At 39.3% G+C, this 14382-nt stretch overlaps 1 protein-coding gene across 1 annotated transcript; it reads right to left on the minus strand.

Annotated features, from left to right (window-relative positions):
- Positions 1-566: 566 nt before the first annotated feature.
- Positions 567-14100, minus strand: SLC35F2 (solute carrier family 35 member F2). Its single transcript, XM_019623951.1, has 7 exons — positions 13926-14100; positions 12993-13120; positions 10422-10581; positions 9382-9538; positions 8817-8869; positions 8125-8279; positions 567-1599 (listed from the first exon to the last, which is right to left on the minus strand). Exons 1-7 carry the CDS (start codon positions 14068-14070, stop codon positions 1414-1416), a joined length of 984 nt encoding a protein of 327 aa, XP_019479496.1. The 5' UTR covers positions 14071-14100; the 3' UTR covers positions 567-1413.
- Between the last annotated feature and the right edge of the window lie 282 nt (positions 14101-14382).

A 14382-nucleotide genomic window follows, 5' to 3' on the forward strand; every position in this document is an offset into this window, starting at 1 on the left:
AAGGACAGCAACTTGTCTGTTCCCCTTCCCCCAATTCCCCAATAAAAATCTTTAAAAAAAAAAAAAAAGATGACATATAAACTCAGTCTTGACAGACATGTGGGACATTGTCACCTGAGATTCCCTATTCCATCACCATCGCTATATATACAGCTTTGTTCTCAAGCAAAGTATTTTAAGAAATCATCAGTGTATTAATCAAACTGAAAGTCTTCCCAAAAATGCCCAACATTTCAACATAACCTTTTTTCACTCACTGACAACAGTTATTGGTAGGAAATGAAAATCAAACATCAGTCTTAACTGGCCGCAGAGAATGAAAGTTTATTTTGCTCTAAAAAAGGGAAAACATTAAGGTAAATCAGAATTTTAAAATGTTTATTCTGGCAAATGATCTGTGAGCTCCCTCTGAACTCCCCTCCATCCTGGGGTAGCCCCAAATGGATGGGTTTGTTTCACCTCACAGAAGGCATGATTCTGAAAAGCTGGATGTGGAGAAGTCTTGCATATTAAAGTCATTTAAAAACCACAAGGGAACTGGTTAATCAAACAAACCACACAGTGAATGTAGTCCCATGAAATCAAAATCTTTTAATAATATGAACACTTACCCTCAATTTCTTTATTATATTTTTACAAAAAGAAAAAGTTTACATACAGAGTCTTTATAAAGTGGCATACTGATAATTGATACAATGATGTTACTTATTAACACTTTGTATTGAAGACATATCGTAAAAATCTCATGGACATAAACATTTGGTAAAATATTTTTAACAACTGAGAGAGGGTTCCTAGGTTTAATGCACTCCATTTAATGCTTCTATGGTACTCACATTTGTATCTCAGGATTTCTCTAGCGCTGCCCCACCCATTTTCCTGCCATATGCAATCAGTCCCCAGATCTCATCTGTGGCCTGTGGACAATGACAGCCTCAGAAGGACCAAACTCAGAAGCCTCCAACTGAGGAAATCTACTCTCAAGCCACCCTGGACTGCCCCTTCTCCTGATCACCCCACCAGGCCTGGGCAGCCCGCTTTCAGGCCCTGTCCTGAGGCTGGCTCATGCCTGGGTATCCGCCCCATCCTGCTTTCCCACCTGTGTCTCAGAGGCCCCAGAATGGGGCCCACACCTTGTCTCCTGACACTAACAGGTATTGGTCCTCAAACACACAGAAGCACAATCCTGGCCTTGGCTTCTGCTTTATTTTGGTATTTCTACTTTTGATACATTATTTTGAATTCCTTTGTAAAACCTAACCACTGGATCCAGTCCAATGCTATGGAGTGTTTGCCCTGAGACTGATCATTTTCCAAGTGTCCCCTCAGCAGTCAGCAGGCTCTGCTTTATCCTGGTGACGGCTCCCTGTTTCCCAGGAAGGCTCAGGTGTACGTGGGCACCTTCTTCTCTAACTACAAGGCTGCAGAGTGGGTCTCCTGGAGGTTCTCCTCAAGCTTCAGTCCCAGATTGTCGATTCCGGTGCTAGTGATGGATGGCACGCTGCTCTCAGCGGGCTCTGCCGTGCGCGTGGGGGTGGAGCAGTACAGAATAAAGCCCACCATGATGATGGTGAAGGACAGGATGTAGAGCACTGAAAACTAGGAGAGAAGAACAGCTGTGGGTTACGGTCCTTCACATACGCATCTTCGCGTCTCTTTGCCAACTGTGCTTTTAGGGTTACCTTCTCTTAATTTGTTTTCTGAAAGTTGCTTAAGGCGACATTACTGCCCAAAACCCTCCTGTGTGTATCCTGCTGAATGCTCTGACAATGTCACCCCACTCATCAGCCTATTGGCTCCTTGCATCTCTAAGAAATGGAACTTTGTCTTTTTCTGGGATAATCTAGCTGCACCCCACCTTGCACCTAGTCCCACTTAATGAACAGAATAAGAAGTCACCAGGGATACCATGAGAGAGCTCAACTCAGACCCACAGCACAGGTCATAATATTAGTATGAAACAGAGGGACACAGAACCGAAGAAAAAATGTGATTGTACAGATGTGACAACTTGTCAACAACCCCTTGTACACGCTATTCCAATAAAATTCATTTTGTTTAAATTTAATAAATTATCTTGTCTTTGTAGGCAAGTGTTACATAGTAAAATTTATGGCAGACTGAGCAGATTCGGATTTTGAGAGCCGGAAAGAGCCTAACACATCCAGTCTTCAGAAGAATCTGGAACCCAAAAAGGTTACTGGTATAAGGTCCAGTAAGACACCCACAGAAAATGGAGCCCTCTAGGAGGCGTCTCCTGCCCTCTCTTCTCCTAGAAGGACCGACTATGGCAAGAGCTCATTCTAACAGACACACAAGGATGGATCGAGTTCCTGCTGACAGTCCCCAACCTGCCCTCTTTTAGGACTGAAAACAACCATTCAGAGCAAAATACAATGAAGGCAGAATGCCAATTCATCGTGTAGTTTTACTGAAAATGACATTCAGGGGCTGGCAGAGTGGCTCAGTTGGTAAGAGCACGAGCTCTGAACAACAGGGCTGCTGGTTCGATTCCCACATGAGCCAGTAAGCTGCTCCCTCTATAGCTAAGATGGTAAACAACAGCTCGACCTGGAGCTGGGCTGCCATGAGTCGCCAGTGATGGCGTAGGCTGCAGTGGGGCTGCAGTTGGCTGCCGTGAGCCACCGTGAGTGACCAGCAACCAGCATGAGCGGCTGGCAGCTGGTGTGAGCTGCTGTTCAATGGCCGGCAACCTCAGCCGGGAAGAGCGCAATGATCATAATACCAACATGGGCCAGTGAAGCAGCATCCTCCACAACTAGACTGAAGAACAAAAGGACAATAACTTGGCTGTTCCTCTCCCCCAATTCCCCAATAAAATCTTAAAAAAAGAAAGAAAAGAAAAGAACCTTCAGACATAACCCAAAATTTAAATAAATAATACTCTCTATATTTGCTCTTACTTGAATTGAGAATCCATACAAAAGTTCAAGTATTAAGGAAATTAATATTTCTTTTTAACAGCATGAAAAACAAAACACAGAAAGAGAATAGGGAAAGACTGACCAAGAATGGTGTAGTAAAAATTAGGAAAAATATGTAGCACAGTGGTTCTCAACCTTCCTAATGCCTCAACCCCTTAATACAGTTCCTCATGTTGTGGTGACCCCCAACCATACCATTATTTTCGTTGCTACTCTATAACTGTAATTTTGCTGCTGTTATGATTTGTAATGTAAATATCTTTTTGTTTTCCGATGGTCTTAGGCGACCCCTGTGAAAGGGTCGTTCAACCCCCAAAGGGGTCGCGACCCACAGGTTGTAGCATAATTAATGTGTAATTAAATGCCCAGGATCATTTTTTCCCCCTTGGAACAAGCAAACACAGTTTATGAATGGTCCTGATAACCTGATTTTAAAATTAAGAATGGGCATGCTACTTTATTAAAGCCCATAAATATTTATAAATTAGCTTAGATTTCTTTGCATGCCCAATAAAAAGAGTTCTAACCAGGGGACAACAGAAAAACAACAAAACAGAATGGGTTGGGGAAGGAGAAGAGAAAGAAGATGAAAGAGCAAGAAGAAAAAGTAAGATAAGATACATGCCCAAAGGTAGAAAAAAAACAAAAAAGTTTTTTGAAATTAGGTAGATTGCTATTCATCTCCAGCTGGGGGCTTCTGTGGGTCACCACTGGCTTCGATATGTTAATTTTTTACAGATGCTTAATTACTTCTTAAACTTAAACCTTTAGAACTCCTTAAGGGATGGAACGGCCACAGCCCTCCCCAAAGCAGGAAAGCCTTCACTGGACTCAGTGATGATGCAAAGCGAGTGAAATGTTAAGCGGAGCGACCAAACTCATGTCCTACTACTGGTCTTAACTCTTGGATCCAGTGCTCAGCACACTGTCCGGTACATAGCTGGTGTTTAATAATGTTTGTTGAAATAAAAAAATTTAAAAAAAAAGATTCAGAGAATATTAGGGGAAGCTAAAGCTGTTTAGCGTACCCTAAACAGTTTAAGTCAGTTTTATGAAAGTTAATCATGCTCTCCTATACAATGTTCACAGTTATCTGTGGGAAAATCTATATAATTTAAAACATGTCTTATTTGGCTTGGTGGTTTTAGAAGAAAAAATATGTTGTCCCTCTTAAGGCAGGTGATTAAATTGAGGCACCTTTATTAGAAGGAAGAGACTCTGAGAGAATGAGGTAAGTCTCCCAATGAGAGACTCTTACCTTTTTTCTTTTTAAAATTCTACCCTTTAAAATTTCTGTGGCTACTCTGTTTAATAGGTATTTACTCAAGATCAATTCTGAAGGAGATAGAGTCTGACACAGATGAGTGTAGAAATTTTTAAACTTATTTTTCAACTGCCTATTTCAAAAAAAGCAGAGCCAAAGCTACTTTAGATACCATAATTTTAAAAATTGGTGATATATTGGACTTATGATTCTGTCATTTTTTTTTTTGAAGATTTTATTGGGGAATTGGGGGAGGGGAACAGCGCTGGGGAATCTGGGGAAGGGGAACAGACAAGTTGCTGTCCTTTTGTTCTTCAGTGTAGTTGTGGAAGACTTCGCTTCATTGGCCCATGTTGTTATTATCATTGCACTCTTCCCGGGTGAGGCAGATCCGTCGCCAGTCTCCGGATGGCCGTTCACATTGGCTCTTGGCAGCTCACACCAGCTGCCAGCCGCTCACGCTGGCTGCCAACCACACACAGTAGCTTATGGCAGCCCACTGAAGCAGGGGCTGCAGCCTACGCCGTCGCCGGCAACTCACAGCATCCCAGCTCCAGGTCAAGCTGTTGTTCACCATCTTAGCTATAGAGGGCAGTATCACTGGCCCTCATGTGGGATCCAAACCAGGGCCCTACTGCACAGAGCTGGCGTCCCAAGCCAGCTCTTAACCAACGCGCCACTCGGCCAGCCCCTGATTCTGTCTTTAAAAACTGCTTTTAAAATGCTAGGTACCTTTTCTATGCTTGGATTCATTTTCCACCTCTGTTATTTACTCTGAATGAAGATCACAGCAGACCTGCCTTTTGCTCTATAAGTCTGAAACGACCCTAGACCAAAAGCAATAAACCTGACATAAGTTAAGAGTGAATTGCTAGATATGCAGGGACAAGGAAACATAAGGCAAAAGAATTAGAAAGGAATTTATAGTTTGTATGCTCCAATTTTAAGAATAATAGTTTAAAGTCACATGAACAAAAAATGAAACAGAGAAGGGCTTTTTTGTATTAAGAGTAGTTAAAAGGCAAATATTTACATTAGGGAAGTTTATAATCGTTTGATAATAACAAGTGTACTTTACCTTGAAGCTTTTATTGCTTAACCCCTGCTTCCTCCCTGGACGTAATTTTACTTATGAGGGAAAAGTAAAAGTTAAACTACTAACGCTAAATCAGTATGTTTGGTTTAAAAAAAAAAGCACAGTTGAGAGGGGCCATATGTTGTTACACTGCTGAGCTCTGGGGCTTTCTGTGGGTAGGGCAGCTATCAACTGGCCTTGAACTACAGAGTGGAAACACTGCCATCCCCTGGTAGTGGCCATGGGAAATGCAAGCACAGCACCACAGAACAACTCACTTTTAAGGCTGACTTTGTAGCCCTTGGCAATTCTGTTCTAATTGGGGGAAAAAAAAATCTAACCCTGTCAGGATCACTTCTCTGATTCACTTTGACATTTTTTACTTTTTAATGATGCTACTAAAAAGCTAAAACCACTCCTTCAGTCTTAGTTCCAGAATACCTTAACTGGCAAGTTTGTAATAGCTGGTTCCTGTCACATGTAACCTTGCAAGCCAAAAAATGGTTTACACTCCTTAAGCCAAAATTTCTGAGAGCCCACTGAACTAGGCATTGTGAGTTCACAGACAATTCCTGGGAATAGTGCAAATCAGTGCCAAAGATTTCTGCCAGGACACAAAATTTCACAAAGACAAAGAAATGTAGTTGCTGTCCCCCACTGAAACTAAAATTATCAAGTAACAGCGAACATCCTAACTATTTGTTCAAATGACTGTGAGGAATGACAGCAAGCAGGTCAACAAGCATTTATTGAAGGAATACTAAGGAAAGACGGATTTCTAAAGCAGCAGTTCTCAAAATGTGGTCCAAAGACCCTTAAGGGTACCCAAGACCTTTTCAGGAAGTCTGTAAGGTCAAAACTCTTATAATAATAATAATACTCAGATGCCATTTGTGTTTTTCACTTTCATTCTCTTACAAGTTCAAAATGGAATGTTCCAGAGGCTACATGACATGTGAGATCACAAGGCAGAATGAAGAACCAGATGTGACAATCCAGCTCTTTTCTGTTGAGCCATACATTAAAGAGAGTTTCAAAAATGTAAATCAGTGATGTTTTCACTAATTTTTTTTTTATTTTGGGAAATATAGTTTTTTCAAAAAAATATTTTATGCTAACATGAGTTTATTATTTTCTGAATGAGTTAATGAATAATTTTTAAATATCTCAGTTTTAAATTCTAATATGATAAATTCTAATATAATCAGTGACTTGCAGTCCTCAATTTTTAAGCACTGAAAAGGGTCCTGAGAGGCCAGCCGAGTGGCTCAATTGGTTAAGGGTTGGCTTGGGAGCACGTGCTCTGAGCAGCAGGGCCGCCAGTTCGGTTCCCACATGGGCCAGTGACACTGCGCCCTCTACAGCTAAGATGGTGAACAACAGCTCGACCTGGAGCTGGGCTGTTGTGAGTGGCCGGCGACGGCGTAGGCTGCAGCCCCTGCTGCAGTGGGCTGCCGTCCCTGCTTCAGTGGGCTGCCGTGAGCTACCATGAGTGGCCGGCAGCTGGTGAGAGCTGCCGTGAGCTGCCATGAGCTGCCGTCCAATGGCCGGCAACCAACTGCCTCAGCCAGGAAGAGCGCAATGATCATAATACCAACATGAGCGAGTGAAGCAGTGTCCTCCACAACTAGACTGAGGAACAAAAGGAGAGCAACTTGTCTGCTCCCCTCCCCCAATTCCCCAGTAAAATCTTTTAAAAAAAAAAAAGGAGGGGGGGATCCTGAGATCAAAGAGAACTATCCTAAGAGTTTTCAAATTAGCTGTGAAGTACAAAATAAAAAAAAAAATCTACTTCTTTGGTTCTCTCTAATATATGAGGCTTTAACTTGATAAATACATACACTTGAGATTCTCATCTTAATAATGAAAATAGGGAGAAAGGTGCAGTGGAAAGAAGACTGAACGATAAGACTGATAACTAAGATTTCATGTTGACTTCACCACTAGCCAGCTGTTGACTAAGGGTAAGTCACTTAATTGCACATGACCTCCCTGGGCCTTTGTTTGTTTCCCCATCTATAAAATCAGATCTTTTATCCAGCAATTTTCAAGGGCAGGTGTACCTGACTCTCCGGAGATGCTATATTTGCTATTTTGCTTCCTTTGGAGACACTGATCCATTCCCTCCCACCCCACTCATATTGAGAATTACACATGTAACAAGAGCTGTTACTAAGGGAGGAGGTTACACTTGTGAATGCTGTGATGGTGTGGAGGCAGAAAAAATCTGAAAAACCACTAGATTGAATACCTTTAAGGTCCCTTCAGATATAAAGTTATTATCAAACATAGGACCATTCCATCTACTGCATGCATGATAATACAACTATCTCCTTCCCTTCCAGCAGGTACTCCAGATCTTTATCTGTATGCTAGGGCTTTGCAATATACAACTGTACCATTGTCAAATCAACACATTGTTCACCTTAACTTACACCACGTTGTATGTCAATTATATCTCAGCAAAGCTTAGGAGGAGAAAAGGAAAGCTCAGAATACCCAGCCTAGGTTAGATGTTCTCTCCAAGTCAACAGCAGCTCTAGGATTCCTTGTTTATCACCGGGCAACATGCATTAGCATTTCCACACACTAGTGTCCTGGACCATACCAGATAGGAAATCCATTGCATTTCGCCTTTTAGAAAAACCCTAGAAGAGCAATTCTTATTTGGGCCAATTTTCTAATTCAGAAGCAGTAACAAAAGGAGTGAGGACTGTCCAATGAAATTCTTGCCAAACGGATGAGAAGGTTTATTTCTGGGTCTAAAATCTTGAAGAAACCTGTTACTTCTTTTGGACTAAGCAAGTGTTCTTATTTGAATATGATTTCTATTTGCTTACCTTATAGTCAAAGAGAAAGAGTCCAAAGAAAAGGCTGTAGAGATCGGCTGTCAGGATGCCCAGGTTGACAGAAGTAGCACTAGTAACTTTAATTACCAGTGGCATGAAGCTGTACAGGCAAAACATACAGAGGGCAAATGCCACAAACAGCAGGGCTATTAAAAAAATGGAATATCTATTATTATAGGAAGAAATCAGAGGTCAAAAGTGCTTAAGGCATGGCTGCCATATAAAATTCCCTGATCCTTTAACATATTATCTACAAAGCCCCCTTGTTAGCATCAGCATTGCAAATGAGACATAAAAAACTCATAGAAAAAAAAAATAGTGATGCAATGTAGGTAACAGGGTGTTGGATAGTCAAGAAGACAACCTTCACAGGAAGTCTGAGGACTTGAGATGCAAATCTAATTGAGAGCTGGTGTGGCCAAGGTCAGTCTTGTTCAGAATTTCTAGTAAAGAAGGGCTGTTCCTGAAGGTAAAGATTAAGGATTAACTTCTACGGAGGCTCATTTACAAGTTCTGAGAAAACTCAATCTAAGCTACTACAGCTCTCTGTGTATTACTCTGATTTTGCAAAAATGCTTAAATATTATTGAAATGAAGTATTTATTTCTTGATGTGTGTTTTTGACAGAGGAAAGGATACTGACTAAAAAGAATGATTATTTATGTACCATTTATGTAACATACCAATTTTCCAGTCCCAGTGAATGCTGGCAATATCCTTAAATTCCACAAGCAATCTAAGATTAAAACAAGAGATCACAGAGAGATCCACACATTAATTTTCACTACTTTATAAGCATTTTAGTTGCTATATTTCAGATAAGATGAGGAATTATGCTGACTTTTGAATTTTTCTTAAAGTCTAAAAATAACTATCTTTTTAATAAAAATTCCAAAGATTAAAACCAAGGAATCCATAAACATATGTCCGACTCCCTTAGAAGCATTCTTCAATAGTAGTCATCTATAGGAGGAAAACATGACATTATGTTTTCCCTTTGACTAGAAGTTAATATTTTCTGGAAATAATTGAAAAAGGAAGTCTTTACTGGTAATGCCTCTGCCACACATATAAGAAGATGAGGCATAATTCTTGACATTTCAAAAATACTCTAATATAAATTTAGCAAGTTACTGATTTCAAATGTGAATTTGGGGCCAAATAAACAATGAATATTAGTAGTTAGAAAGTAATCATTTTTTAATATATTTGCTTATTTTGTTTTTAAGGAAAAGTTCAGACTCTTACAGCTGTATGCCGCTGATAATTGTTCCAAATAATCCCACCATTCCTAAAAACTCCTGTCTGCTCAGCTTCTTCACGATGTATTCTTCACACACATTAGAAACGGCATAGAGGGAAGCCCCAAGAAGGACCAAGACGTCACCAATGAGCACACCATTAACTACAGGAAGACAAGCCACAAAAAGGGATACATTGTCAATAGGGAAACCTCTCTAGCTGACTTCCAGGGGTTTGTCTGGCTCAAGTTCATTTAAGACTAAGCTTTAATGGATAAAGAAGCCTGACTTCTAGAAGTTTAAAGACTCTATATCTTCTCACTTTCTGGCACAATTCTGCTGTGATTTTTCATATTTTGACTCCTCAAGAGACTAACAGACTAAAAGATGGTCATATATGCCATAATGTAAGGCCTCAGAAAATGATTCTGTGACAAGAGAAATTAATGGAATGTATCGAAGAGAATTAATTGAAAACTGTAGGCAAGGAAGCTAGGTAAGCAAGGTAATTTCTCTCTTAATCGAAGCAGATGTTGAAGTCACTTGCAAATTGGGTGAATTCATTGACCCTATCAAAATTTGATACTATCAATTGTCTAAACTTTGATCTAAAGAATATCAAAATGTTTTCATCTACAGGAGTGACTGAAAAAGAGGTCAATCAGCCAGTGGACACAAAGTCTCTCTGTTTGATTAAAAAAATAAAAAACAACCAAGAATCTATAGTGGGTTTTCCAGTAACTAATTCAAATGTATGGGCCAAAAGATGATTATTGCAAATCTATAAAGAATAGATTTGTTTCGTGAGACAAAACAAAACTTGTGACAAATAGGACCAAGAACTATGGGCAAGTAGGAGCATAAAGAGTGCTTTATGGAAGAGGTTGCAATACCAGAGGCAAGTAAACCTGAAAATAAAATTGAAAAGATGGTTAACAAGTTCATGTTTTCTGCCTTTTAACTAACTTTTATTTGAAAAATAAAAGTGAAAACCTAAGCAAAACTTTTTTTCTGTGACTGAACCAGAAACAAGTAACACAGTCTTACCTGAATTGCCTTCCCTCCCTGCTAATATGTCTGCACCAACCATAGTTCCTACACCCAACAGACAGACAGCCACAGCGATGAAGTGGATCACTCTGTATCTTGCATAAAGAATAAACCAGGAGAAAGCCATCAACACAGGAATCCCAAAGCAATCCAAAAGCTGCATGGAAGGAGAAACAAACAGCTTAAACATCTCCCATTAGCTAGAGCATGGCTAATTGTGTAATAATAGAAGTTAGCATTCAATGAGCATTTCTATTGCCAGCCCTGTTCTAAATGCTTTACCTGAGTTAAGTTATTTAATCCTCAAGCCACCCTATGAGATTAGAACTGCAATCCCCTTTTACACGTGAGGAAAACAAAGGCACAGTGACGTTAAATGAGTTGCCCAAAGTCACATTGTTAAAAGTGAGAGAGACAATTACTGAACCCAGGAATTCTGCCAGGGACCTATGCAATTTACCTCTACACTCCCACCTGTGTTTATCCTTAAATGCAATAGACAAACTCGCCTTCCTGCATGTACACATTCACTCAGTCAACAGTTGTTTAAGCACTTGGCATGGGGGAGACACTAACCAGCTGGAATATAGATAACAAGAGACACAAGCCCTGCCCTCAGGAGCATATGGAAGGCTAGATGGACATAGAATAAACAATCACACAAATAGATATTTAACTGGAAGTGGGCTAAGAGCTACAAAAAAAATACTGGTTATTATGAGAAAGCAAACAGACACCATCTCCTTAACAAAGTATCAATAAACCCCATCGTGTGAGACAGACACTTGCTCACAGCCAATACTCTTGCTCGTCTTCATCATATGCTCCTCCACCACTTATTGATCCTGGGTCCCGAAAATACTTGCTATATCCCCAATATTGCCAGTCTGAAAGGCAGGGGGATTAAGGATGCTGAAATTATAGCAAATCCAAAACCATTTGTACGATTAAAAAAAAAAAACAGATTTCATTCACTCAGTTTGTCACAAATTTCATAAAGTGCATCCAAGGATAAAACATATTCCTTATACTAATAATACTCCTGAAGCTGCTGTTTGTTTGCTCACCCTGTTCTTTTTTAAACCTTGTTCCTGATTCTCTCTGTATCTGTTTAATCTTGGACAAGGTAAGCCCCAAATCTCCAGCAGCCTGTTTGATCCCGTCCACAGTTGTTTACCATTGCCTTTCACTGCAATGTCATTACTGGAGTCCCACACACCCAGTGCAGGAATGGGCACCTTGCCTTGTTATTTATTCCAGCTGCAGAACTCTAATCTCCTAAATGCTTTATCGAGACTGCCTGAATAACAAAGCATTAAACAATGCAAATGATAATAGCCTGTCCCGGAAGAAGCCAGCAGGATCCCAGCAATAATGATTTAACAAAGTCTAAAACACATTACTTAAATGAAAAACATGGAAAGACCCCCTGTCCTCAAACTGTGTCTTAAAAATGAAACTTAAATTTTCTCTCTTTTTAACAATTTTTGGTGGGCAATGAATGGCCATATAAGAGAGCTGTCTATGGGGCGGTAAGAGTTCCAGAGACCTCAGGCCCCTGACCAGCTGTGTGATCTCCCGCAGTGACCCTCTGAGTCAAAATATGAAATGAAGAGATCAGACCAAATGATCTCACAAGTCCCTTCCAACTCTAAAATTCTACAGCTTCTTATCTGACATCTATCACATTCGGTCATTTATCTACATTGAATCTCCTTTCAAAATGTATTCTTAGTGACAGATGTCTTTGATGCTTTCAGTTCCAAGATCACCCAATTTCATCTTTAAAAATTATTGTTGGAGGTTTACAAGTAAAGTAGACATTCAAGGCGGGAGCAGTTAGAAGGCGCCTACTAGACATCTTGGGTAGAAATGGTAGTTTCTAGGCAAAACTTACATCACCATTCCTTTATTAGGTTTATTCTTGCTGGACTGAAAGAAAAATGTTCCTATAAAGCATTACTTTTCAACTCGGTGGAGTTGAGGAAGGCTGATTCAGTTGTCTTAATGTTAGCCAACTATGGGATGGATCATAACACCAACTCACCATTTCTAACAACAAACTGTTTTATAAGTGGAGGTGAAAGTGAGATAAACTCCACTGGCAATTTTAGACTTTACAGTTTAATGAATTTATAACTTTTTGATGCAGTGTTTTTCTTACTATATAAAACAGAGATGTTCTTATTTAATCTCCAAATTTTAGGAATGTGGAAAAATTTTCTGTAGCACAAAGGTACTTCATATGCCATGTTTGAGCAAAACATAAAACAGAACTCTTGTCAGCATCACAGCATCAATTGTCAACTAAATATTTATGCTTATTTTGGTAGAAACTGTTCTAATCTGCTATAGCACTTGCAGTTTAGGACTGATTGACTTGTATACATTTTTACTAATTCCAGGAAACCTTACTCATTAGCACATATGCTCCACTGGAAAACAGCACCCAGCTGTGTTTAGGTTTTTTTCAAGTGAACAGGTTTTCAATAAAATTAGCTTAACTATGAATTCAGATTCTTCTCTTAAAGCTGTAAAATCCATATTGGTCAGAAGGCTCCCTCTTACCTGGACACTGGTTAGAGTCGTGTACTGGTATGCTCTGACAATCAGGTAATTAGCTTCCACATCTGCTAGTCCCAGGAGGATGTACTTCCACCATTTTTTTTTCAAGATATAGAAAAGGTTATCACTGCCTGGTTGAAAGAAATCTGGGTTAGTACATGTTACTTGAAAATGATGCTATGCATGTTAATTTAGGGTTTGCTGTGTATTTTGGATGTGGTCCTCTTATTTTCCATTACTCATAACCCAAATTCCTGCAACAGTTCAGCAGTCAGTTAGATTTTTCTAGTATGAGACCCAAGCTAATAATAATACTCACTTGAGTTGTTGGGAGGTTTCAATGAGTTAATGCCCAATCTAAACAAGTTAGCAAGCAGTTAAGATGATTCCTGGCACAAAAATGTTTGTCAGAAGCTAGTTTTTCCCATTTTTGTGTAGCTAGTGAGAAATAATCATTTTATGATTCTAAAACAAGTTAACCAGCCAGTGATAAAAACGTTAATTCCTTGCCAATTCCTTGTCTGTGTTTCTTTCACAACACAGACTTGATCTCCATGTAATTGATGCTCCTTTTAGCATTCTCCACTTAGCTGGAAATATGTATTTTGGAGAATGAGGTTCTTGGCTTTATTTTTAATATTTTCTCTTAATTTATCAACCACAGGGGGAAAAAAATAAAACCTAACTTGTAATGACATTTACACTTTTTTTATTTTTTGACAACTTCTACTGTTGGTGCTACTTATTTTAATCAACTATTTCAGAGATTATGCATAAATCTCTAATCATTACTTTCACAGAATTCAGAGGTGTCATACTTTTCTAATAACTTTTATAAAAACAGCAATAGCTTCCTGTTTTTATTTTTGCCTCATTTTTTATAATGTCTAGAAGCCAAAACTTTTTATAAAGATAATTTGTTGACATTTGACATACCTGATTGAAATGCCAACATCACTGTATAAATTAGAAACAGCAAGCAATAGTTGATAAAGCTCTGAAGCATTGGGGTGTTCACTTGGTATTTGTCTGCCAAATACTGGCTGGTGATGGCTGTCCCACATATACACAAGGACAACATCTGACCCAGAGCAATTGTTTTCAAAATATTCCTAGAAAATAAAGAAGGAAATCAGAATAATTTGCAAGCAAGTTATACCTTTTGCACAAATGTACAACACACACTATCTTTAGTGCTCAACAAAAAGGGAAATACTAATTATTCCAGGTGGTTCTTTATTTCATTGTATTGCTTACTTCATTATGCACAAAAATTAAAGTGTTAGATTTTGGGAGACTACATTTTTATTCTCTTTTACATTTCTGATTACCCCTCATTACCACAAAACTACATATTCCATTTCATTGACCACCCATTAAGAGATCATTGATT

Source organism: Hipposideros armiger, unplaced genomic scaffold, assembly GCF_001890085.2.
Source record: "Hipposideros armiger isolate ML-2016 unplaced genomic scaffold, ASM189008v1 scaffold_570, whole genome shotgun sequence".
Taxonomy (NCBI): domain Eukaryota; kingdom Metazoa; phylum Chordata; class Mammalia; order Chiroptera; family Hipposideridae; genus Hipposideros; species Hipposideros armiger.